General features: G+C 40.1%; 1 protein-coding gene across 2 annotated transcripts in view; it reads left to right on the top strand.

The window, feature by feature from the left end:
- The first annotated feature begins 7,919 nt into the window (after window positions 1–7,919).
- Window positions 7,920–26,706, top strand: part of SPECC1L (sperm antigen with calponin homology and coiled-coil domains 1 like) — an 80,152-nt gene continuing 61,365 nt past the window's right edge. The window contains exons 1-2 of one of the 2 annotated variants that reach the window (XM_075167862.1): window positions 7,920–8,157; window positions 23,129–23,318. In XM_075167862.1, the coding sequence (XP_075023963.1) occupies window positions 23,166–23,318 (153 nt within the window). In that variant the 5' untranslated portion in view covers window positions 7,920–8,157; window positions 23,129–23,165. Of the gene's footprint in view, window positions 8,158–23,128; window positions 23,319–25,404; window positions 25,505–26,706 lie in introns of those variants that run through there. The other variant, XM_075167861.1, reaches the window with a different exon arrangement.

Genomic DNA, 26,706 nt, shown 5'->3' on the forward strand with positions numbered 1-26,706 from the left:
CTTTGTGTATGTGTGTGCTTTGTATGGCAGGGGAGTGTCTGGAACCAAATTGAAACACATCCATTAAAATGCTGCTGGTGTTCTTTATTCTTGCACAATTTTAACAAGTTGAGGTAGTGGCTAAGCTATTTCAGGCTGTATTTTAATGCTGCTATTTTTCAGTGTATCAGCTAAGGGCAAAATACAGCAGTGTGTTGACTATATTTGCTGATGCCCACTGCCTGCCTGATTCTGACCTTCAGTTCCTAATACAAGGCAATCAGCATGCACCGTATGAAGCAAAACTGCATCTTTTTTGTTGGCCACAAGGTGGTGGAACCACAAAGTATGCTTATGGGAGATGCAGTATTTTTAGAGTTTATTCATTTTACCTGTTTAAAAATCTGGTTTATGGTTGTTTATGTTAGTTTCCTATGAGTTTATTTAAACAAATGTACTGTTCTTTAAAACATACATGGATCTCCAAACTTGTTTGTCGCCCTTGTAACACTGGAAGTCATCACAATGTGTTCATTTATCTTGATGTACCATTCTTTCAAGTATGTATAAAATGTAAAATGACCAACATGGCTTTAAAATCTGATGGCAAAAACCCAACCCTCTCTGATTCCTTACTGGTTAATCCTTTTGTTTCAGTGCTTGGTCATCTACTGGGATAACATCATCAGATGTGGCATTCTTATTATGGAAATTTTAGTAAGAAATGGGAAATGTTTTAAGAAAAAACCCTACCCTTTCTCTTTTTATTATAATTCAAGAAGACAGGGACTTGTAATAACAGAAGACCAATACATTCATGCTAGATTTAAGGAATTTTCTTCTCTTCCTTGAAGAAGAAAAATTTGAAAGGGCAATTCCTAAGTAGATACAATCAAATTAATCAAATTCTTGGTGTAGTTAGTAAGTCACTTGTTTATTCCTTCTTAAATTTGTAGTCCAGGTATATTTTTCTCTGTAAACTTTGCTAACACTGTCATAGAACTGTTACTGGAAAAATAAGTCTGATGCCGTTCACTTCTTTTAACATAGGGTGTGTGCAACTGAGATACTGGAGCCTTAGATTAGTATTCTGAACTAGAATGAAGTGAATGTTCATATACGTTCTATGAAATTTCTCATTGAATAGAATTAAATACATGGATTGCCCTTAAAACCAAGAGAAGCTCTAAAGGAAGCACTTACCGTTAATGATTATTCCTTAACAAGGTTTTAGGGACAAAAAGTAACACAAATGGAGAAAAGAAGCATAAATAGGAATCACTTGGATCACATGGTCTGGAACTATAAAGAAATCCTCATTTCACATTACAGAAGGCTTATGCCCTAGGTAACGTGAGCAAAGACTGTCTTGCCAGTAAATAAACATTAATATAGGAATGCCAGGAATTTAGCTACCGTAGCCTCTTTCTTGCTACTGAAAATTCACAGTTCAGTGCTAAGAAAGCAAAGCTAATCACTTGCTCTCTACCTTTTTTTCCCCACTGTGGCAGTAGATAGGGAGGAGCAATAGAGCCCATGTATTACCATAGGTGAAACACCACTGGAAAGAAGGAAAAAGCTAATAGAACCAGGAAGTTAGACTATCGTTTACGCTAAAAGTTTCTGGGCTGCAAATGATGAAATGGTTGAAACAGTAGGACCAAAGCAAACCTGAGTGTACGTGCTATCTTGATTCTCCTCCTTCTATGAACATATCACTAGATTTAGGCTTCCAGGTCAAGCAAATACATAAATGGTATTGCCAAGAATTAGAAAATTATTAAATGACCTAGTTTGCCTCCACTGTTGATTCTCTTTGTGTTACCATGTCATAGTGGAATTGCGGGAGACCATTGTAAAAACACGCAGGTGAACCATGTGAATATTTTCCATGTCATGTATTTCCTACTGTCATGTTTCACCTTTCAGTAAGGAAGACTCCTCCTTTTCCAACAGAAACCACTTCACATCATTCTGTACTGTAGAAATTACCACACCAGGAGGTTCAGTTTGTAACGAAGCTATCCCTGGAGATAACTAAAGTATTTCCAGTCTTCTGGTGCAGAATGGACCAGGTACTGCTAAAGCTCTGGGCTCGTGTAGGCCTGTTTTGTGAGTTAAGTAAGATTCTATTATTTATACCTGTTCAAGGATATTTGGGAATTAATGATTACAGCGTCCCCAAGCCTAGCCAGAAGTGTTTGCTGTACTGCTTTGTCTTAATTGCAGTCATGTTCAAATCCTCTTGTCAAAAGTCATTCATCAGAATGGAGAAAACTTCCCCTCCCCCCCCGGAGCTTTTGTTTGTGTAATTGCTGCAGTCTTTCTCCCCAGTGGTAAGATGTTCTAAGAACCCAAGACATTCTACAGGTGAACCATTTCTCTTAACATGCAGAATGATTTATATGACAAGGCCATTTTATATCCCTGTACGAAGGAGCAGGCTTGTGTCCAGAAGGAGAATACAGCAGCTTTCTGCAGATGACCCAAAATGAGGATCACAAGGGTTAGAGCTCATCAGTGAGCATATGGCCTTGGTCCTTAGATGCTCACATTTCCCCTGGGCCAGTTTGAGTGAAACCCAGAAGGCAGTTACAGGAAGACTCATCCAGTTCCTTCTTACTGTGCCTAATTGAATGATCAAATGCCAATGAACATAGAGTAGCTCAAATTTCCTCCATTTTAGTCTCATTTTGGGAGAAATTGGGACTACACTAACCCTAGGGATTAGGTTTTCAGTCAGCTGAAAACTGCTCCATATCTAAAAACTATTTCATATATAGTAGGTAGTAATGTAAAAGCTGCCATAGCAAAAGGACATTTCTTTACAACAGCCTCTTCTAATCGCTTCTTTACTGCTTCTCACAGCCTGAGAGAAATCTTGGCTTGGGCTTCACAATTACGTGCAAAACTTGCAGAATCCTGGATAAAACTTAGCTATGCAGGGACAGATGTTTCAAGATGTTTCAAGTCGGGTATCAGTACTAAAAGTGATTACCAAGGCAGTAAACAGAGGGTAAGGAATTGTTGTGTTGGATGACTAAGAAGCACCAGAATGAAACAGTGAATTTAAATATGATCTCACAGCAGGACACTGTGAAATGCTGTCCTTTCTGTCTGTCCAGCAAAAAAAAAAAAACTAAGCCTTTTCTTGCCTATGATGTAAGTTGTGTAGTTTGTTCTTATCTCCAGTGTAACAAGTGTTTATAATCCATGAAGAATTTCAAGGAAAGGAGTTAAGACTATTTATTTAAATATAAATACAATTAAATTATATAATTAGTGCTAAATTATCAGGTGTAGAAGACAAACAACTTGTTATTGTTTGGATAATTTTGGGTTTCATCAAAGTTAATATTGTTGGCATTGTTTTAACTCTATTATGTTAAGGAGTCAGTTTTTGACATTTTATACTGCTGTTGCTAGTGCTTCAGTATTTCATAGCGCTCTGATTTTGGAAAAGAAAACCTAATCCTAATAGTTTAATACTGAAAGGTGTTGAAACTGTACTGCTGAATGTATCTCAGTTTAGGCCCAAAGAGAGGGAAAAAGGAAAAGGAAAAAAGAGGGGGGGAAATTGTAATTCTGGATTTTTTTTTCTTTTCATTTTCTGAGAAAAGTGGTATGAAAAAGGGATCCATAAAACTGTATTTGGGGGAAAAAAAGTCTAAGGCATTTGTAGCCTTTCTTTGTACACAATGTTAAATAAAATCTCCTGTATCTATGTTTTGTCAGGTTCTTTTGGTCGTCTTTAACTAAAAACTGGGTGTACATTAAACTGAATGTGTGAATTGCATTCATTTGAGTTTGCTAGAGGTATGCAATTTAACAATGGTGTTTCAAAACAAAAGCTATTTCATGTTTTACAGGGAAAAAGCTATATAACTTAAAATCTAGAGGTTAGTACAGGGTGTGGAAGTAGTTTACATTTAAGGTAGAGAAGTAGCTGGGCAAACCAGTCCATTTTCAGATCTGTATTAATCCTTTTGTAGGAGTACTGCTTCAAAATGCACCCAGTCTCAAACCTTGTAACCTTTACATTTGTGTGCAGAGCACTTTAGCTGTAGTTACATATTTGCTAAGAAATCAGCTCTGGCCTCTAGTACTTCAAACATTGCATGAAATTAGGGTTTTTTGTAGGAATACAAAATACAATATGGAAACTGAATCTGTTATTTAAATAAAGTTCTCTTGGTGCTTTATTTAAATCAAATAATATTTAAATTATTAATGTAATTAAAGTACCTTTATATTTTAATATATTCCAAATTTAATATAAAATATAAGCCTCTCTATAATAAAAAGATACCTGTTCGAAAGCTCTCTAACTGATTTTCATTGTGTGGATCACAAAGATGCCTTGTCTCAATGGCAATATCCAAAGCAGGGAAAAATGTAGCTGACTGTACAGTGTTCAAAACTACACTGAAATGAGATGCAGGTCAAGAAAAAATGTCATGCTTACTCCTGAATTGGGAAAAGAAGGGGAAACTCAATGACTATTATTAATGCTTCCTACCAGTGGTGTATCTGTATAATATAAAATAATGTCAAAGTAGTTTTCAGATAGCTTCAATGTGGAATTCTTATGCAAAATGGTTCTCACTCAATTAGAAAGCATACCTTTGTAGTGCAACCACCCTAAATTAAGATGCCCCTGAGTGAGCCTGGAAGGCGTCACACAATCATAATATCTCAAGTTGGAAAGGCTCCTTGCAGGACTACCTAAAACTAAACCATGTGACTAAGAGCGTCGTCCAGACGCTCCTTGAACTCTGACAGGCTTGGTTCTGTAGGGAGCCTGTTCTAGTCACAGACCACCCTCTCAGCGAAGAACCTTTTCCTAATGTCCAGTCTGAACTTCTCCTGACGCAGCTTCATTCCATTTCCTCATGTCCTATTGCTGGTCACCAGAGAGAGGAGATCAGCACCTCCCCCTCCGCTGCCCCCTGTGAGGAAGTTGTAGATTGTGATGAGGTCACCCCTCAGCCTTCTCTTCTCCAAGCTGAACAAGTCAAGTGACCTTAGCCACTCCTCATAAGTCGTGCCCTCAAGGCCTTTCACCATCTTGGTCTCCCTCCTCTGGACACACTCTTACAGTTTGATGTCCTTCTTATATTGAGGTGCCCAAAACTATACACAGAACTCGAGGTGGGGCCACACCAGTGCAGTGTAGAGTGGGACAATCACCTCCCTCGACCGGCTAGCTATGCTGTGCTTGATGCATCCCAGGACACGGTTGGCCCTTTTGGCTGCCAGGACACACTGTTAACTTATATTCAACTTGCCATCAACCCAAACCCCCAGATCTCTTTCTGCGGGGCTGCTCTCCAGCCACTCATCTCCCAATTTGTATGTATAACCAGGATTACCCCATCCCTGGTGGAGAATCTGCACTTGCTCTTGTTAAATTTCATACGGTTGGTCATGTCCTGCCCCAGGTAGGAGCTCTACCAGGAGATCTGCTCACACAGCCACGCTTCTACTGCGTCAAGCTCTTCACTGACTACCAGGCTGGCACTTCTCAGCCACTTCTCCTAGCTGCTTTCCCCCACTTGAAGACCCTGGATGAGCAACACTGCCACAGGCTTGAGATGAATCCCAGAGTGCAAGCTTGTGCAAATTCAGCGAGTACACATGGTACACTACTTCCCTGTAACAAGAAAGAACGAATGAAACTTAAGGCTGGTGCAGGATGAGAAAGAACATATGAGAGCGTAATAACCATGGATGTTCCATGCAAATTGCTACACAGCCCCCTCCTGAGCAGGTGTCTTTTCATTTTTCCAGGCAGCCCTCGCACTGCTTCCTGAGGCTTGGACAGGCTGCCCTGAGGCAGCTGATGCCCAGAAGCCCTGCAGGATACAGCTATCAGTCTGAGTCAGGATCAGCTGTATCTGCCCGAATCCGAGAGACATTTGCCTGCTCTTTGTCAGAAGCCTCCAATTATGGAGATTCTGTAATCCTCTTGGGCAATCTAATCCCACACATAACCACAATGAGAAAGTTTTCCTAGTAGACAGTTGAACCACTCTTGCACACGTTACAGGATATAATGCTGCAATATTATGCAGTTTTTTTCAGTGTCCTTTTAAGTTCCCGAACTAGGATACCAGCCATATGCACTGTCAGCTAGGAGCTTGTTCATTAATTCACTGAGCTGAATGAACCACGTTCTGTTTCCCGATAGAAAACAGAAAGAAGAGCCCCTTTGTGGGCTACCGTGAGAAATACATTGCACAAAACGAATGCAGACATTTTTCACATCCCTAATACAGAAGTAATTCTGCTTATTGTCATTGAAATGCCATTTTTTTACTGATAAATAACTTAAAAATCAATCCAAAGGTAGAAACACAGAACAACATTTTGTTGAACATATCATGGATCAGAAAACCTAGTGGAATGACATTGGTCATATTGTCAGAAAACAAATATCAGAAATATTACTTAAGTATGAAGGAGCCTTTCAATGTCAAACAAGTACACCACGTCTGTGTAGCAGCTTTCCAGAGGAATCCCCGCCAGCTAAGAACAGGCAGACCAATAGAGAAATGGATTAGGAAGGACATCTAAATAAAATGACTGACTTCATAAGGTACATAAATAGCAAGTTTTTCCCACAATGTAAATCAAAGTATGTTGTAACATCTGGAAGCATACATCCTCTCAGTTTTAAAGGGAATTCTGATGAAATATAGATGTCATTTACTTTAAAATATTGAAAATTAAATTTCACCCAAGATAATGAGGGGACTGTAAATCATACTTGCTCTCACCAATCTGCAGCACTATGAATTCTACGAAGGAATGTACCTCAAGGGAGAGGCTGTAATGCATTTCTTTTGACAAAACAGCTGAATTGCTGTTGGGAGAGAGGCTTTAACACATGGTCTGAGCTAAAGAGAAACCCTGATGGGGAAACTTTCATAGGGATATGTCAGATCAGCACATTTTCTTAGTCACTGTGTTCATAGCACTTTCCAGCCAATGACTGTAAATACAGACTCTGCTATACCTCCCACTAAAGCACGAACACTGTAATTTGGGTTTATTAACTACATAACAACGATGAGCTACAATACTTAGCTTAGTGCAGTCTTTCAAAAGGAGCTAAAAGTCTTGAAGTTTGTGCTCACAAGCAGTTCTTGTAACCTAAGAAGACAAAGCTATTCTCTACAACATTTAAACTGTCTTTATTTACTTCTCGCTCAAATGAAAAGCTGTAATTAATCTAATATTGTACTGTAAGGCACTGGCATAGGTTTAGGAGACCCACAGCCCCTCCACTGGGTTGCGCTACCTGCCTTGTGTATGCCCAGTGCTCAAGCCGCAGCTGCCCGTCTGTACGAGCTCTGGTGAAGTTCGATAGTTTTGGCTGTAACAGCGACGCGAGGCCGCCACCGCCGCACGTTCACCCTCAAGCTTTGCTGCATACTCGCAGGTCTCCTCCTCAAGGTTTCTTTGAGGCTTAAAATCTACGGTTTTATTCCAGAAAAAAAAAAATTAGATGTTTTTTCACCAGAGCAAGACCCAGGCCTTGGGCCGGCACCGCCGCCATCGCCCCGCCCCGCCGCCATCGCCCCGCCCCCTAGGCCCTCCTCAGCCGAGGGGCAGCGCGGCCCCCTCAGCGCTGGGCCGCTGCCGCAGCCAGGGCGGGTGGAGTCCCTGCGCCGCCTCGCCTCGCCTCGCCTCGCCGGTGGTTTCCCGGGCACCACCCCCGCAGGCAGCGTCCGGGCGCCGGGGGAGCCCTAACCGGTTGCCGCCCCCTCCCCGCGGGGCAGCACCCCCTGACCCGCCGCCGCCCTCTCGCCCTCAGGTGCGGTGCGGCTCGAGAAGCCTCGCCCGACCACGCCCTCTCGGGAGGGGCACGCGAGGCGGGGAAGGGGAGCGACAGCGCATGCGCCGCCAGTGGCCGCATACACCCCCGCCCCTTCGGCGCGGGGTTGGCCTGGATGGGGGTTGGCGCCTGCGCAGTGCCGTGGCACCGCCCGCGAGGGGCGGGGCGGAGGCGGGCGGAGGGGTCCCTGTCGTCCCCGCGCGCCCCTCTGCGCCCCCTCCCCCTCCCGCCGGTGGCGCTCGCGACCCAACCCGACCCGGCTCGGCCCGGCCTGGCCCGGCGCGGTCCCCCGAGACTCGGGCCGTGCCGCGAAGAAGCGGGAAGGAGGCGGCTGCCCGGTAAGCGCCGAGCGCCGGCGAGCCCAGTCCAGCCCCGACCCCCGCCCGCCCGCCGGGGGCTCGCCCGCGGCCGCGCAGGCCCCGGCAGGGCCTGTGTCCCGAGTTCCCGCCGCTCGCCTCGCTCTCGCCGGCTGCAGCGCCTCACCGCCGCAGGGAGCTCTTTCCCGCGCCGCCCGCCCCCGGGCTCGGTCTCGTCCACACCGCCGCCGCCCCATGTGTCCCGAGGGGAGCCGGCGGCGCTGTCACTCCCGCCGCGCGCCCTCTCAGCCGGCCGCGGCGGTGACAGCCGCCCCGCTCCCGCATCAGCTCCCCCCGCGCGCCTCAGGGGCCGCCCGTTCGCCCGGCGGCGGCATCCTCCTCCCTTCCCTCGCTGGCTGAGCGCGCTGCGTCGTCCCTGTCACCCATTTTGTGACTGTCCCTTCGTGGCACTGCCGGCGAGAGCGACCCCGGGGTGTCCCGGGGGAGGCCGGCTCACTCGTCTGGCTGGGAGACGGTGAGATAACGGAGGGCTTCGCGGTTCCCGTCTAGCGGGCAAGCTCAGGTTTGCCCGGGTTTGCATCCCACGGTGAAATAATTTGTTTCACGCTTCTGGCTTGTTTCTGCGGAGAGGGGGGGTGATGATGCGTCTGGGAGCTTTCTGAGGAGAAAGGTAGAGTGCTTGCACTTAGGCTTTTTTGTGGCTAGGTTTTGGTGTGGTGGGGAGCACCTTTGTCTGGATTCTGGTCTCGCATTTGTCTGGAGTGCTGTTTTCCTGCATTTTTGTAGCTGAAAGATTCCACAATCAGTGGAATCAGTTTCAGTTTTGTGCCTGCTATCTGCCCTCCTTGGCTTCACAGTATTGCTTCTTGCAAGCCTTACATGACCTGGTAGTGCCAGGGATGGAGGAAAGCAGGTTCCTATAGCGGGGCCAAAATCAGAGAGTCACCAGCCTGTTCTAAGAGTCTTCTATACTCTGTCCTCAGAGAGAAAAACAATGCAGTGCTGATGCTCAGCAAACTGCATGCTTCTCTCCGCAAGAGCATCTCACCATCTGTGATTGCATGAAGTGTCTATCTGTGCTAGGATCTGGAAAACATCTCTTTTGTAGCAGAAAATTTGTCTTGTAAGTGGTTCCACTAGCTGAAAAGTGTTCCGAAGAGCCGTAGGTTCTGTCGAAGGACGTAGTTTGTGCAAGCTCTGCTCACCCCAAAAGCAAACATAAACCTGTTGCTGCTTCCTGCTTAATTAATGGTATGGACTTTGGCTGCTGAAATGTAGGCAAACTAAAGCCAGTGGCTGCTTTTAACACTCTGTGGATCATAATACAGTTCTGCAGTAGCTCAGAAGTACAGTTTCTCCTCCCCCCTCCAGCCTAGTTGGTTGTTGTTAGGTGGTAGGTAACAAAAATGAAAAGAGCAGGTCATTGTAAACAGTCCGAGATTAAAATTGAGAAACTTAGATGGGAATAGTCTCTTGTTTCTTGTAACACTGCCACTTAATTTTCAGTTAATGGAAAAATCAGATTCTAGGCTGGTAGACTCTGTGAAATAAGAGAAAAGAAAACTTGATTTTTTCAGATGTTTTTGTATGTCTGAAGACTCATGTCTCTCTTTCTTTATTGAATACAATACGTAATTGTGGGGAACAAAACATCTCAAGTCTTTTTAACTTATTGTAACGCTTCTGTCAAATACAGTGCCATCTAGATAAACACTGCAGTCAACATTTCCCTGTTCTTTTATCTGCTCAAGTTGAAGACGCGTTTGTTGACATGAATTTTGGTGTGATCATTAATAAAGATCTATGTTCTCTCTTTAGTAGTATAAAGTAGTATAAAGGTTTTATTAAAATTTGATGATGGTGGAATGTCACAGTGGGTAAACCTCTGTGCAGGGATTTCCAGTTCCAATACTTTTTATTGTATTTTGCAGCTTACCAGCTCTGCAGTATTTTCCCTTCACTCCGTGTTCTAAGGCAGTATGATATCTGTGGCCTTCCAGGCATGCTACCAAAGGCATCTTCTGCAGCAGACTTGAGCGAAGGTTTCCCTTAATGGAGAGTGTGTCCATTGTAGTAAATCAAAGAAAACTTGGGTATTAGACTGAGGTCTGGTATGTGATCATTCACACTAGTAAATTGTCAGCATGGTCACTAGCATGGCTTAGCTAGGGCCACCCAACATTTTCCTTAGCCATACCTGGGAATCATTCAAAGATGGCAGATGCCAGGACTTCTCCAAACAGACGTGGGACATGGCCACCCTCTTCTGGATGGGGGAGAGGGGAAAGCGATTTTGGCTGTATAATCACAAATCAAGCAGTGCAGGTTTGCCTTTGGACTGGAAAACAATCTCTAGCCTGTGTTAGTTACTAGTGTAAGGTGTAGCCAATGAGTTTTAGAAGTTTCTAAGTGCATGTTGGAATAGTTATTTTTATGCTGCAAAGATTTCGTTTTACAGATTTTCGATGTACAGTTAACATTTTAGGTATAAATAAATATATGCTTACAAATAACATGGTGAAGGAAAATAAGTTTGTGCCATTTTTGCTTTACTGTTAGTGTGAAAGAGGAAAATACATTCTCAGAAGGTGGAGGCATGCGATGGAAACTCCTTAAGAGATCTTTCACTAACATACTTCAGAAATTCTTTCTTTCTTGCCTTGATCTTGCAACGTTGGATCCAGTTCTAGAAGTGTATAATGCTATTAATGTGACTGAATTGCTCAGTGGGAAAAACAGCGTAAGAAATGTTATGCTTGTACTTCCTGGCTTCAAAAATCACCCCATTTGATCTTATTTTTAGTCTTTATACTGAAAAAGGGAGAAAAATCGGGTGTTAGAAGCTGAGTTATATACTTAATCATAGCCTTAAGTGACTAGTCACAAGGAACATATTACTTTTTCTTTTGAGCTTATTCCAACTGAAATGATCAGAGAAGCCACCATTTGGAGCACTTAACAGTTTAATGCAGCCTGCAAGTAATCATAGGATACTATCTTTTAACATAAATAATTCATTATTAGAATTTTCACACACACATGCATGATTTTCTTTGGGAAAGAGGACTTTTTCTTTACTGTAAAGGCACTAAAACTTTTGATCTTCATCTTTGTAAGCAAATGTCTCAGGATATCTTAATTTTGCAAAGAACTGACACTGTGTTGCAAATAAGTGGCAGAACTAGTAGCTTCCCAAATTACAGAAAAGAAGAGTAATACAAGAATAAATTGTGAAGTTAGGCGAAAGGAGACTTTTTAAAGGGGATCAATCTGCAAGGTTTCAGTACCAAAAAAAGAAAAAATCATAGTTTAGATTTTTCCAGGGCTATTTGCCAGAATTAAGCCAAGCTAATGGTCGCCTGCAACTAACAAGTGTATATGCAGTTTTATTCAGGAAAATAAACTGAGCATCTAACATCTACTATTTAAATAATATTAAAAAAGAATAAAGGTAGTATTGAGGTACTCGAGTGATGTGTTTGATGACATCAGCCTGAAGGTATTGGTATTTTTCTGATGCTAAAAACATTTCCTTGCCTTTGGTCGTTTACATGTGTAGGATACGTGTTCTGCACATGTACATGCAGTGAATAATGATTTCCTATGGGATATACATTTGTGGGGATGGGTGGAACACTTGACCAAGAGGCTGGCATTCTTGACACTCCTTGAAACTTTCTGTGTTCTTCTTAATACATTTCTATGTATGTTCTTAATTAAAAGCACACAGTGGTTTTGGCAGATGGAGCCTTCTTGAAACTTCGGCTACAGAATTTCGTTGTTCTGTGAGGGTTGGTGCTGGAGAGGCTTTTTCAACATATTTCACTGTTCATTGCTAAGATGTTGGCAGTCTTCATATTGACAAGTCTTAACTGACACAGACAAGTTTATAAAATGATCTATTAGAGCTTGACTTTCTCTGTTTAGCCATAGGATTTTTTTTTGTTGTTTTTTTTATTGAGTTGCCAAGTTGTACTGAGCTTAAAGTTTCTTTTATTTAGCAAGCTAAATGACACTGAGACTTGATAATGGGTATGCATTTGAAGTAGCATCTCTTGTGCAGTTAAAAATCTTTCTTTCTTTGCAAAAAATGGTCTTCTCTGTTTCAATTTGCTTTTCCTCAAGAAGTAACCAGAACTGTAAATAGTTAATGGCAAATATTTCCTTTGAGTCCCTGAAGGTCTTTTCTGCAGGAAAACAAAAAAAATTAAAACTGTTCTTTATAGACATGATTCCTACCACAAATCTGACTGAGTAACTCTGTTCACTTGAAGTTCTGGTTTTGCTTTTATTTTTTTTCTGTGACAAAAAAGATCTTTCTTTCCTTGCAATGACAGAATCATGCAAGGCTACTTTTTATCTGCACTCATTTATATCAAACGGACAATTACATGTCTCTTCTGGAAATGAACTTCTTAAATAGATACAGTTGCTGGAAGTTGTCATCAAATTATTCTTGACTTATGATTTGTAAATGTGAGATACATCTTTGAATGTGACACTTTCACTGGGTTTGACTATAATTGAGAACTTTTAATCAAGAATTAAGTTGTTAAAATGAACACTTTCTAATATAAACTTTCTCCCCCCACAACTGTTGCTATTCCTCTTTGTAGCTTTATAAAAGCCTACAGGAGAGGGTTTTCTCAACCTGTGAGTATGGATATCGCTATGACTTTGAAACAAAGTTTACGGGTCATGTTATGCCATTCTCCAAAGGTTTTGATAGTTTGCTATGATAGATGTTACTGTGATTTACAACCAAGCTCAGGCACAAGGAGCTGGTTGTCTCAAAGCTGTAGAGGAAAATGGGCAGATGTAGGAATAGAACCCAGATTTAATAATGAAGTGTCCTTGTTTCACAGTAGATAACATCCTTTACCAGTATAAATCTGCTTAATTAAATGAGCGTTATGGATTTTCAAGGATGGCCTATCCCCCTTTCTTCAGTGCTGTGGTCATTGGTCTTTTTCTTCTTCCAGATGCTGTCAGTACTGTAAGTAACACACTAAGGCTGATGGAAAGGAGAGTGAATCTGCTGGAGGTCCCCATGGCTTGTGCCATTCCACCGTGCTGACAGCCCTTCACTCTTATCGATTCAAAATACAGGGCTTGGTCCCGTATCTTTGGACCACTAGCTTTTTATGTATCTTGGGTGACCCTCCTAACTTCCTTTTGTTTCCCGCTTATAAAGTTATTGGTATTTTCAGCCCTAAAAGCTTGTCATTAATGGCAGGAATTGATTTGTATTTACGCATCAGTTGTCATAAAGAAACTGAAACTGCTGGTTATGCCATGTGCTTCTAAACTCTATATTATGCTTTCAAGGTTTGATCTTCCATATGCTGATATTCTAGGCTTTGTACCTATTTCTTTTTGCATTTTAACTATATGTATCTGATCGAAAGATACCCAACACTTTCAAATTCTTAGTAAACAGTATAAATTTTATTTATGAAAGCTCACTCAGGAAAAATATTAAAAACACTTTAAATACTATAGTTCCAAGTGTGCACATGATATTTCAGTCTACTTGCATTTCAAGTTCAGCAGTAAATTTGCTGTATTAAAAACATAAAATTATCCAAATATGCATTATAAGAACTTCCTGACACTTTTCTGAAGATGTTTCTGATATATACCTGTAAAAAATAAATAGTGCCTATCTACAGAAGAAAATTCCCTTAAGTCTATAACTTATGGATGTTAATGTTGTAAGTAAAGGATACTTGGAAGAAAAAATAACTATAAAGACTTCAATATAGACTTTTTTAGTAGAAGGACTACATTTTTCTGGAGGCAATGGCCTTCAGCCAAACATCAAAAGCTCACCACAAAACCTGGAGGTATAGGAGCTTCTCAAAGAAATACCGTAAAAGTGTTTCACAGTGGAAAGTGCTAAAGTGTTAGGTACTTGGCATACCACAGTGATATCAGCACATCAGCAGTCACATCAAGTAGGGATGCCGGACTGGTCCTGAGCTTTTAGTGCTTTCCCAGGCTCCATCCCCATGTAGAGTCCTGCATTGCTCCAACAACCAAACTCTCCAAGGAAACAGGGACTCCATAAACTGGTTAGTGATTCATCCTTTTCTGGAAGGCTTGGAGTAAAAATGTGGAAGAGAAACAGTATCTTATCCTTTTTCCTGGGGGAGGAAAAAAAAATAGTGGCTGCAGATGGGAGCCTCTCCATCCTCTCCCAAAGACTTTTCTCCTATATGACTCAAATATATGTCCTTGGGCTTCCACACTGGGGTAGGTAAATTCTCCTCCCCTAGTGATACCAGGGTATTTAGGAAAGATTTGCATGCAGTTCTGTCTCTTCTCTGTCTGCCAAGCCTGAAGAATTTTAAACTAAGTAATGAGTGTGCTGCTGACAGGTCTTGGAGGTGAAGGAAGATGTGGGTCAGAGCACGGAATTCAAACCAATAGATAGCCAATATTCAGATCCTCTGCGATGGTCTGAGTGCCCTGTTTTGTCTTGTGTTGATTGCTTAAGTATAACACAGCTATCCAGTTCCTCTGGATAGCTTACCGCGTGACTACATAGAATGGTGTGGCTTGGAAAGTGGTGGTGGTTGGGCAGCAATAAGAAGTTCATTTAAATCAGGGCTGTTGCTGAGTGTCCAATAGGCTGAGAGTGAATTAAAAGAAATTTGGGGCTATACAGTCTCTGAAAGGGTGAGCCTTCCTTCTTGTTCCCAGTTCACAGCCCCGCTGCTTCCTTTGCATAGTATCTAGCAATTATAAGATGAGTCAGATCAGTCCTGATCTGACTGAAAGACCAACTCATCAAAAAATGATCTATGATGTCTAGAATTGAAAGAAGGGAGAGGACTCAGGAAGGGGTGGGACTGCCTCTTTTGGTGGCAGGGTACAATTAAATTATTTTCATGACTAGCTTAAGCAATCCCCAGCAGGCACTTCCCTACCCTAATCTTAGCAAGGCTGGCTTGTGGATGGGCCATTCCCTTGGTCCAGCTGAGACCAGGATGATCCTTCTGGGGCTGAGAGTCCCAGAGCCCTAAGCACCTGGCAGCTGGGAAGGTCCTCAGGGGGATGTATCTCTGTGTGCTTCTCCTGTTCTCTTTTTTTTTTTTTTGGTGCAATCCTTTCAGGAATGTTGCCAGACCAGGTCGGTGGTGAAGTGGACATAGTGAGCACCCAGTCATCTCCCAGTTCCAGAAACCCAGGCAATACAAAGTCCTCAAGTTGAAAATACATTAGTCAGCAGCTGATAAGAACAGATTTGTCATTGTAACCATGCTGGAAACAGGATTTGGGGTTTTTTGGGTTTTGCATGAACTGAAGATCTGATGGAGTGTTTTGGATGAACTTGGGACCTGATCGAAGTTATTTGCTTATCTCACAGTTTTTACCTGTAACATACTTGTGCTGGGAGCTGCTGGTCTAGCTCCTGAAATAGCACGTTGCACATCGTTTCTCTGTCCCTCTTTTTCTGACGGGAGCTAGGCTACTGCCTGCCTTTCTTCTCCCTGTGAACTTTATGCTGCAGAAGCCTTTGCTGCAATTGTTGATACAAGAGTTCAGCTAACAACGTTTTGAATGGACAAAAGGGAAAAGGTCACCACTGGTCACGTACTCTAGCCAGCACTTTTGGGAACAGCTGTGCTAGAGACAGAGTACATCGCAATAAAATGTTATCTACTGAGCTAGTCAATTTGAAACAAAAGGCAGCTGTTGTGTTAGTTGTGCACCTTTTGTTGTGCTATTCTGCCAAATTCCCTGGTCTTAAAATTGTACATTGCTGGTTTTGAAAGTACTTCCCTGACAGTGCAAGGAAAATTTCTGCAGGGGAATCTGATTGTTGGTTAAGGAATACAGTATATATTTAGGGTTATATGACACTAAATACACTTTTGTAACTGGAGGGTTATTGATTTTTGTAATAACACTTACTTTAGAGCATGCTTGGAATGATGATAGGTAAGAACACTTTTTCAGTTAACGTGGTTAACTGATCAAGTATCACTTTTCAGACTAGCTGCTTTTATAGTTAAAGCTGGCCAGTCCTTTGGGAAATTTATTGTGCTAAATTTTTTTTTCCCAGAAAACCTACAGTGCCAGAATAAGAGTTGGTTCTATTTTATTGGAATATTAAGCTGAGGGGTTTACAGAGAAGGTTGAGATTTCTGCTAAGTTTGTTTAAGCCTTTAAAATCTGACACAGAGGTGTAACTACTATCCAGGAAATAGGTATATATTACATCATCTGTTAGTGCATGCCTTAAAATTTGGATGCAACTGTGAAATTTACCAAAAGGAATGAAAAATGACAGTGTAGCCAAAAGCAGGTTTTAGTATCTCTCCACGTTTATTGTACTAATATTCTACATATTATATTCACTCTTCTGTTTCCTTTATCATGTTCTGCTGGTTGAGGTTTATCTCAACTTGCACTTTAAGGGACACACAAACTGCCTTCAGATACAAGGATATTTTTCATTACGTGTATTACCAACACCAGTGAAACAAAAAAGCTTATATAATAGTAATGTGGATGGTATTCTCATCTATAGTATGAGCAGCCCTGTTTAATGGGCGTGCTGCAGGGTACTTAGCCCACTTAGAATACTTTTTAATCAGCTCTAGGATGGATACCAATAAGGTATAGATTTACCTGCTCTTTTGTTCTGGTTTCCAAAACTGTAATTCAAAAAGAAACCTTCTGAAGGTGCAGTCAATGTAGAAGTTAGTGCTGACACTGAGTTATCGACAGTGTTCCCCTTCCTTGTGAAACAGATTCCCCACACTAGGAAGAATCAGTTGGATTTAGTTGACGAATGGTTGTTTTTTCTTTCCTCGGCAGTGGTTTGAAATAGCAGTTGTTTAAAGTAGGAGCTTGAAAACAAGACTATATTATTTAATTTTGTTATGAAAAGACTTTTAGAGTACAGTTAGTAAGTTTAGGAGTTCTTCTGTAAATGTTCCTGTCACTTGTCTGGAATGTTAAGTATTGCAACGGTTACACATTGCGCACAGCAGTTACAGCTCTGAAGTTTTCTCCAAAGAAGGAGTAGAGAAATTTAGGTGTATAACAGCCAATTCTTGCCCAAAGCTCTGGTCTTTCCTCCAATATAGCAATAGCAAATGTGGCTTGAAAACAGTGGATGGATAACATGACTTAAAGGTAGAATTCCTATTTTTGTCATTCCACAACTTGTAATGGAAAACTATAAAGGCCCTTTTGAATTTTTAAGATAGAAAGTGATAGGAAAGTCTTTCCTCTCTAAATTACCTGCAGCAGTTGTTCCAAAATTGCAGCACCCATAAATCATTGACATCTGTGTATTTTCCTCACGGCATAGGAACATAGCAGACACCGCCCTGACTGGAGCAGGGATCCATCCCACCTGGTACACTGGGTCCAGACGTGGCTGTGAGCAGATGCCTCAGGAAAAAAAAAAACAAAACTGAAATCTTCCCTCCGACCGTGACCACGTTCCCATCCTGCAATTATTTTTGGCTCAGAGGGGTTTCTGAGCCCTTTGTGCTCAGCTATTTAGCATCCATTAGGGAATTTCTCTACTTCTGCATGTCCAGTCTCCCCTTCCACTTGCGCTTCATGCAGCCACAACATTCTTTCGATCTGCATTAAAAATACAGCTCATTTTTCTTATTTTGAACTTGAAATAGTGTTCATTTGTTGGTCCTTAGTTTTAGTACTGGAAGAGATGATTAACAGCCAGTCCCTTCTCGATGCCATTCAAGATTTGATAGGCTTTTGTCATATTGTCTGTGAGATGTCTCATGGGAGCTATTATATACCTTTGATCTTTGCCCCTTGCTGAACTTTTTTCAGGTCTATAAGAAATACTTTTTTTGAGGTTGAGAGACCAGAACTGCACATACCAATTAAGTGTGGGTAGATGGGAAAAAAATTGATTTGTTGAGTGCGCTATTTGTGTTTTATTTGTTTTCTATTCCTTTCTTTAATAATTCCTGGATTTGCTTTGCTTTTTTTGCCTTATCCCAGACACTGTACCAATAGTTTAATGAAGCTGTGAATCAAAACACTGAAGTCTGGCTGAGCAATATTGCTGAGTTGAGAGCACATTTATATATGAAACTGAGGTTGCTTTCCCTCAAGAGATAGATTGCTTTGTGTTTACCTACATTTAATTTTATTTGCTGTTTTACTGTCCAGTTAGTCTGATAAGGGTCTTCTATGATTCTATGCAGTTTCCTGTTATCCTTGGTATCTTAAATAACCCTCTAGCATCAGCAAACTTTGAAGCTAAAAGTTTGAGCTGTGGACATTATAGATGTAGCGAATTCTGTCTCTTAGTATGTAGCTTATTTCATATCCCAGACCTTAAGTTGTTGGTAACTATACTGTCTTGCCTGCAGAGACTTGGGGAAGTTCTGAATCTGTGTTTTACAGGGGGTTGAAGAGGCTGTATTTCATAATCTTTTCTTCACAGTTCTGCCTTTTGGGACTGTGTAAGTGACCTAAAAATGTCATTCCCTAATTATTTGGGCAAAATTTGTCAGCCTTGAACTTGAACTCGAACTCAACCAAAGAACTTGTACAAATAGAGAGTGAAAGTATACTGACTCCATTGCTCTTAGACGTGAATATTTCTATTTTCCTCTGTATTTTGGGTATTTGATGTTTCAGAAATGCTCAGTATCCTCAAATTTGAGGGATCCGTTGTTTTTATTTTTCTGGAATTCTTAAAAGATAATTCTAAGATTATTTATCATTTTCTTGATAATTCATGATTTTTTAATAGATAAAACTGCTTCATACCTCTTGATACTTTGTATTTTCAGCTAAAGGCAAAAGGCTAATACCTTCTTTGCTGCTTAACTCTTTCTCACCTTACAGACACAGGAAACTATTTTTTATACTCTTGTAATTGAGCCTTACTTTTGTGACAGCAATATTAGCATAAATAAGCATATTAAATAATGGAGGAGATTAAAATAATCACAGTAAGAAATCATACCCCCCCTTCAGTTTTCAGGTTTCTAAAGAGTACATAAGAGTAACCCTGAAAGCATTTCATGTTGGCTGGGTGGATGTATCATATCAGTTTACAGTAAAGAGCAGAGCCATGCTATTGGGCAAAACACTTTTAAATTATTATTTATGGAGTTGTATTTGCAGTTGGTATAAAATGCAGGACTGGTTTCACATGCCTCCACCAGAGCAAGGAGAGCACGCTCCTGAACAAGATTCCCTTTTGTTTCCTGTACTATGTGTGCTGTGGAAAGAGAGACGTCTGGGAAAGGATACAGGTTAGAGCAAATAGTTACATTTGAGTTTAGGAATGCAGTCTTTCTATCTGATATTTTGGGCTTGTTTTGGCTTTTTTCCATCCTGATTAATTTTATAATTGATATTGTAGTGTTAGCATTAATCAAGTGTTTTCCAGTAACATCTGTTGATAGATGAGTATTTTGTTAGTAGTGTGATATGAGGGACCTCTAAAAGTCTTTCCTGACTGTCTCATGGAGTTACAACTCTTAATTGCACTGCAACTTCTTAGTGTTAAGCTTCTACTTCACTCTTTTTTTCCCCTTTTTTTTGAGATGGGAGGAATTGTATGTAAAGGGAGAGGAAGTCTTCAGTAATTCCTCCTTTCTCCCTAGGGTGAAATATAAACTACAGTTTTATATGCAGTATTTGCTTTTTAAAACAACAGTGAAATAATATTTTAGCTCTCATTTGAATTATTAGTGTTGTGTGTTAATCTTCAGAAAGTTTCATTTGGCTAGTAAGCATTTTATTTCTTATTTTAAAATTTAGTATTGGGCAGAGACAAATTTATTGTTGGTTCCTAATACTGTATCTTCCGAAGGAATGTGATGTTCTTCTTTAGAAGCATAAAGGTAATCTTTATCTGTGATATCTGCCTTTTGAGAAACTGGGTGAAGTAAGGCTTTTTTCACTTAAAATTCAACAATATTGATGTCTTCTGTTTTCAGTGCTGAAACCTCATCCTCTTTTTCCTTCCTGGAGAAGGCGGGAGGGGAGAAATTGGCACCAAGAGGTCATAAATTCACTTTAGGAGTGAGCAGCTGCTTTTAGAACCTGTAATGCTAATTAATGTCTGGTCCTTATTTTAAGTTGTTGGACTCATTTGTATCTTCTTCTCAGTTTTTAAACTATAATGACACAATCTTCTTTCAGTAAGAAAGTAACTACTAGAGCGTAGTTTCTCTGGAAAAAACCAGGAACAGTGGTACCTAACCCTCCCTGTCCCCTAAGAATCTTTGAAGTTTCTACCTTTGAGTTTCAGTAAATCACAAATAGTGTTTTTCAATGTCAAATTTATGGATATTTTAAAGTAATGCTGTGATGAAACATGAGGATTATACTTAGTTACTTATAATTTATTTCACTTATCACTTATTATTTCACTTATTTACATCACTTTGCTATGAAGTTTCTGTTCTTGAAGCAACTACTGTTGCATGTTTTCAGGAACACTTCTAAAACATGCGGTTTTAAAAAAGTCCATTATGGATGAGAAACACTTGACTTCACACAGTCTTTTGTCACTGATGACCTCTGTGATATATTCATAAGAATATAAACGGTTTGTATTGTAAAAGCTAATGTTAGCCTGTATTTCTTTTTGAGATTATACATCCAGTGGGTTATGTTACTATATTACTTGCTTTAATAAGCAGATCCCAAATGTATTGATCTTTTACTGTGCATGCAAAGATCATGTGTGCAATGTGTATCTGGCATGTTGTAAGATGTGTTAGACATGATGAATGTGTATTGCAAATGGCCATTGCTGGATGTCTGCAGGCCAGCTGGAGCTACTGCTTTATCTAGATTGCCAGACAAGGTTGTCAAGCTCTGCCCAAGTGTATGATAGTCATATCATTGCCAGTACCCTAACCTTCATTATAGCACTGGTTTTCCAGCTCTATAAGCTGTCAAAAAGCTGTGGTTTTGATTTACTGGATTTGTTGCATAAGTATAGTTTTTTCTTTGAGGTAATTCTTTAAGTGCAGTCAGCTTCACAAAAAGCTGTGCACTGAAAAATCGTTTCATTATTTCTCAAGCATGCTATAGGCAACTTTTCTTATGTAGTCTGTAGAACATCAAAATATCATTCAATAGTAATGATGCCAGTTTTCCTAAACAACTCTATCCTCTTTGGTCTTTTCAGTTTTAGTTTTCAATTGAATAAGATAAAAAGCACAAGTAAGTGTTCAACTCATAAACATGAAAAAGGCAAGAAATTTAAGTGTGGCAACTTGGTCCTACCTGTAAATATTAGCATCTGCTTCTGGAATCTAGTAGGCAGTTGTACCACTTAAAATTATGTGTGTACAGCAAACGTATTACCTTGATGGGGCTTTTGTTTGGGTTTGGTTTTCTTAGGAGTGTCTCATTTCAAATTATCTCTCAGTTATTTAATCTCCTGTGAAGGCGTTCTGATTACTAGTAGCTGTATGGCAGGACCGGTGCATTTTTGACATTCTGATGGTGAAACTGCAGCAGCAAACAAAGTTTTCTGTGTCTGTTCATGCCAGCTTTCAGAACTAAAGGGAATCTGGAGGCTATAAACAAATACTTTCAGTGTCTTAAAATGAAACTTCCTGTTGCCTCTGTTAACAGCGCTTAGGGATCTGAGGATGCAAAACTCCTGGAGTTTTACTGATTTTGATAAAAGTCAGACTTAAAATATATTTGTGTGCAGCTGAGATGCTGATGGGGAGGAAGAAGCGTGTGTTAGTGTACGGTGTTAATTTCGTTAGCTGAAAAGAATGAGTACTCCTGATCACTGTGTCTTTGTGTAGCACATCTCATGCACTCAATCATCAGTCTGCTTTTTGTGCTTTTGAAATGCTTCACTTTTTAAGAGATGGAAACAACTAGATGTGTTTCATGTTTCTAATGAGCCACAAGATATTGGGCTCAGATAAACCTGATCACTTAGTTCCACCCAGAATCTGTAAGACTGAAAGACGAGTGGAAGTTTCCTCCTCTTAATCTTCCATCCTATGTCTTCTAACTCAGGGGAGACAAAGAAAACTGCTGCCAACTATCCCACTCTTGCAAGAGGGAAGAAGGTCCCGAGGTGACTAGTCCTTCTGGTAGTCCTCCATGCTTCAAGTTGTGGCAGTTGGCCAGTCTATCCTTTCTTAGGCTGTCTTCCAGAATTAGCAGTTCTTTGTGATAACTGCAGTGTTCAGCTCTGCTGGAGCTGCTCCTGGTTTGAGTAAAGTCAGCTTTGTTTTCCGGGGTTTCGTTTATTTGCTCGTGGTTGGAATGACAGTATCGACAGTTGTCTGCTATTTGAGTAAACTTGAAGGCAAGGTGAAGATGCTGAAGTGTCCTGACTGTAGACCATGGAACACCGTGGGTTACTTCTGGTTTCTTCTCAGAGATAATCCTCATAATCATATGACTAGTAATAAATTTTGTAAAATCCCATGTGTTACTTAACGTGATTTTTAATAATAAATGGTTTGAGGGAATCTGAATTTTTCAACTTCTTTCAATTTTTATAAAATACTTTTTTCTCTGCAACTGCTGTTGCTCTCTCAGTATTTTAGTTACCAAGCTGGTGATAATCTTTTCTCAGATCCAGTGTTGTTGGTAGTCAGGCTGTTGCCTGATTACTCCCACGGTATTTTCCTTCCCACAGTCAGAAATAAAGAACATTGCTGCCCTAATAAGCCTTTCTTTTGCTAGCTAACGAATGAACTCAGCAACATGGGTCACTTATAAAATATCCTCAGTTCAGTGCCATTTGTGGAAAGAGAACTGAAAAAAAAAATCTAATTTGGAGTGGAGCTGTAGGAAGCGCTTAGTTCTTGGTAAAAATCCTTTTTTTAAAAAAGCAAAAACCATTGGTCAGTCACATGCATTTTGTTTGGCTCTAATTTGTGGTCTTTACTGCTATTGTGAACTTCTGGTCTTAAATAGAGCATTATAAAAAAGACATTGCTTTTCATTTGTATTTTATATTTAAAAATTTCTTTCTTTCTGCTTGTAGATTTGTTTGTAAATGCATCATAAACAGACAGCCCAGAATGAAGAAAGCAAGCAGGAGTGTTGGCTCAGTGCCCAAAGTGCCTGGAGTAAATAAAACTCAAACAACTGAAAAAGCCAAACCAGAAAACGGCTCCTCAGTGTCTGCAGTAACAAAACTTCCCAAAACCGGGACATCAGCATCTCTTTTGAAGGTATAGAATGTTCTGATTATTTATATTTTTTACAGTAAAGCTTTAAAAAGAGTAGAATTTTAAGGCATGTCTTTAATACAGCTTAGACTAGAGATTTTTTATATGGGTATCTGAAGGGAATTTGGGTAGTTACACAGCACTGGCCAGGGTAATAGGACCTTGTGTGGCATTCATGCTGTATTTTTCACATTGCAATGTGTGATGTGATGGAAAGCAATATACTTTGCAGAACTTGGCTGTTCTGCAAAGGGAGAGTGGAAGTTGCATTCTGATGAATGTTATTAGTAGTGTCATGTGTTACGCTTGAATGGTGTGTCAGTGACTAATGGGATTTGATAAGAACTATTTATGAATTCTGAAAAAAGAACTAATGAGGTATCTAACATGAGAAACTTTTTGATATCAGGGGTCCGTGTCAGGTCAGTGCAGCTGCATTCTTCTAGCTGTTTTGGCCTTTGCTTTGTGTGAAGTACTACTTGAGCTGAATTTTCGCAAGTTGATTCTTGCTCCTAGAACAAGTTCAAAGGTAGAGGTTTTCTCTTATATTAGCAAAACATGGCAGTAGATTTAGGAGCATATGGTTTTCAACAACCGAGAAAAATAAGACATGCTGAGGTGTGCTGGTGTGGGGTTTTCACCTGGGAGCAAACACATGTGGGTTAGACGGATGGTATCAGCCTGCCTGATCTGCCTCCCTCTCCTGGCATGGAAACATGGCTGGACCCACCTCCTTTTGCCTTTCTGCAGCCCAGTATGCAGAGCTGTGGCGCTGCTGCTGCTGCCCTGGAGCAAATGAACAGAACAAGGAAAAGGGCTGGTGTCTGCAGCTGGGACCTGAACCACTGTCACCTACAGGAAGCCAGATAGGCCATTTAAATAACTGGCAAATAAAGACCTAAAATTAAAGAAGTGGTAAGGGTTGAGGTCTCTCTGTAGTAGCTGTGCAGGATTACTGAATCAAAAGGTGTGTTCCCTTTCTCTCTTTTCTTCTTGCTTTTCTTTTATGAAAGAATGGTTAATACTTTTGCTGATGAACTTGTGAGCCGGGTTTCATGCAGATTTTCTCCCGGTGCCCCCCCTTTCCTCTGCCACCCAATGTATCTTGCAGTTTTCTTAACAAGCATCAAAAGATTAAAGTTGACACTACTTATTTTGTATTCCTAGAAACCTCTCAAAGAATACGGAAACAAAAGTCCTTTGTAGTTTACTTACCGAGTTTCTTATGTTATACCTCTCAGTGAGATAAAGGAGGAGAATGATCTAACGCTGAAGAAATTTGACCCATTATGCTTTCACAATTTTACTTATATTGGTAACACTTCTGGCTATGTTTGGGTGTAGGATTAGAATTTATGACAATTGTATGTTTGAGGCACAATGAAAATTACTAAGACTTCTCTCAGCTTCATGTTACAGCCGGGCTTACTCATACAGTTGGTTGTCTTTTACTTGTTAAGCTGCTGTTGTGCCAACTATGTGACTGAATAATAATGACGACTCTTACCTTTTTGATTGTTCCATACTTACACAACAAAGTTAGTTGTTTGTATTTTTTGACTTACAGATACTGGCACATTACATCTATAATTACTGGCTTGAAAGAAGTATCAATAATAAGTTGTATTGTTTTTAAAATAATTTTTGTATAGTTTTATATTTGATCTTGCTGATGAAGCATTTGATACATTGTTTTCCTCATAGTGGTTGTAGGATCTTCTCTTAGACTTGATGAATTGGTGTGTGTATTATGAATTTAATTTAATATTCCTTGACAAAAAGACCCCAACCATAGCTAGCATTAAATAACTTGAATTGCAACAGCTTACTAATTTATTCGATCCTCAAAGTAAGTGTGCATATAGATACAGAAAACTTTGAGTAGGATATTGAATGAAAAGCCACCTATTAAGGACTAGAAACACACAGTTACAGTACTACACCAATCTTAATTCAGTCAGTAATAATGCTGAGAAATTGAAAATTACTTTCTAATTATAGTATGTTTTTTTTCTTATCCCCTTCATGATATAACTATAGGCTGTGTTCAGCTTTGGGTGGGTTTCTTTCACTATGCATTGTTCCATAGATTTGTCCTGTTTGCGCTGAGTTTTCAAAGTGTGTGGACAATGAGGACAGGAAGAAACTGTGAGACCCACCCTTCTGTACAGCTGAACACTGTTCCAGAGGTCGGTTGGTCTGTCTGCTTCAGAATGCCTTTTTGTAGGTTACTTTTTCATAGGTTTTTGGCTCCCACTTTGCCCAGGACTTTTGCAAATGCTCAGCAACCCCCACCACCCCTCACACGTTATTACAGCAGAAAGTTAACTGCCAGCCACTTCTAGTTTTTAATCTGTCAAAAAATACTGTGCAAATAACAATGTGTTCTTATCTTCAAGATCTTTTTTTTTTTTTTACTTCTTTAGCTAATGAGCTTGTGATCATGCTAACACTCACAACTGTAATTAGATGGCAGCTGTACTTCATACAAATGAATTGCAAAATCCAGTGTCCCTGAAAAGCTAGGGTTTGGACACCAAAATTTGAATATTAAAAATTACAATGTCTTTTCAGTATTCATGTGTCTAGTCTTCAGTATTCTGTTTGCAAAATGAAATAACTTAATTACAGATTGTTGTGAAGTTTGATGTTTCAAGCACTCAAATGCAGCAAGAGCAAGCATCAAAGAAAATCCCAGGTAGGAATAATTAGATATATATAAAAAAATGGATTTGAATGAGGTGCAGTAAATAGGATATACATGTTGAGAAACTAAGATGAAATGAATTGTAGAGGTGATCATTCAAGTTTCATTGCACTGAAAGAAAGATGTGGGGGAAAATGGAATATGAATTGTGTAATTATAAAGAACTTTTTTTATATAGAAAATCAAAATAGGTCTGGATGAGCATTTCTCATTATGATATTTTCTAATTTTTCATATTTTAATATAGGGATTTTAATGCTAAGCAGGATTGCACTGTTTTCAGTAAATGGGAGAAACTGTTCTTCCTTGAGGAAAAAGCTATTTAATAAATATACGACATTGATTTTGCTTCCATTAAAAAATATACAGTATGAAAATGAAACTTTGATTTTTAAAGTCAAGAATGGTTGCCATTATGGAGCGTTAAGAAAAGAGAGCTGCTGCTTTGTAATTTTTCCAAAGCTTTGCTAAATAGTTTTCTTTGCCAAGAGTATAGTGTTACAGTTTTGAGAAACTTTACTAATTGGCTGCAGAGGAGGCAGTGCCTTCCAACCTAGACCAGGAATAGTTTATGGGTAAGTCAGAAGAAGAATGGCTGTCTTCAATTCCTTCATTAGCAAGGACTGGAGCTGACTAATGTCAGAAAGTGTGTATTTTACTTTTTTTTTTCCTTCAAGCTGAGTC

This window comes from Calonectris borealis, chromosome 18 (assembly GCF_964195595.1).
Source record: "Calonectris borealis chromosome 18, bCalBor7.hap1.2, whole genome shotgun sequence".
In the NCBI taxonomy this organism is placed as follows: Eukaryota; Metazoa; Chordata; class Aves; order Procellariiformes; family Procellariidae; genus Calonectris; species Calonectris borealis.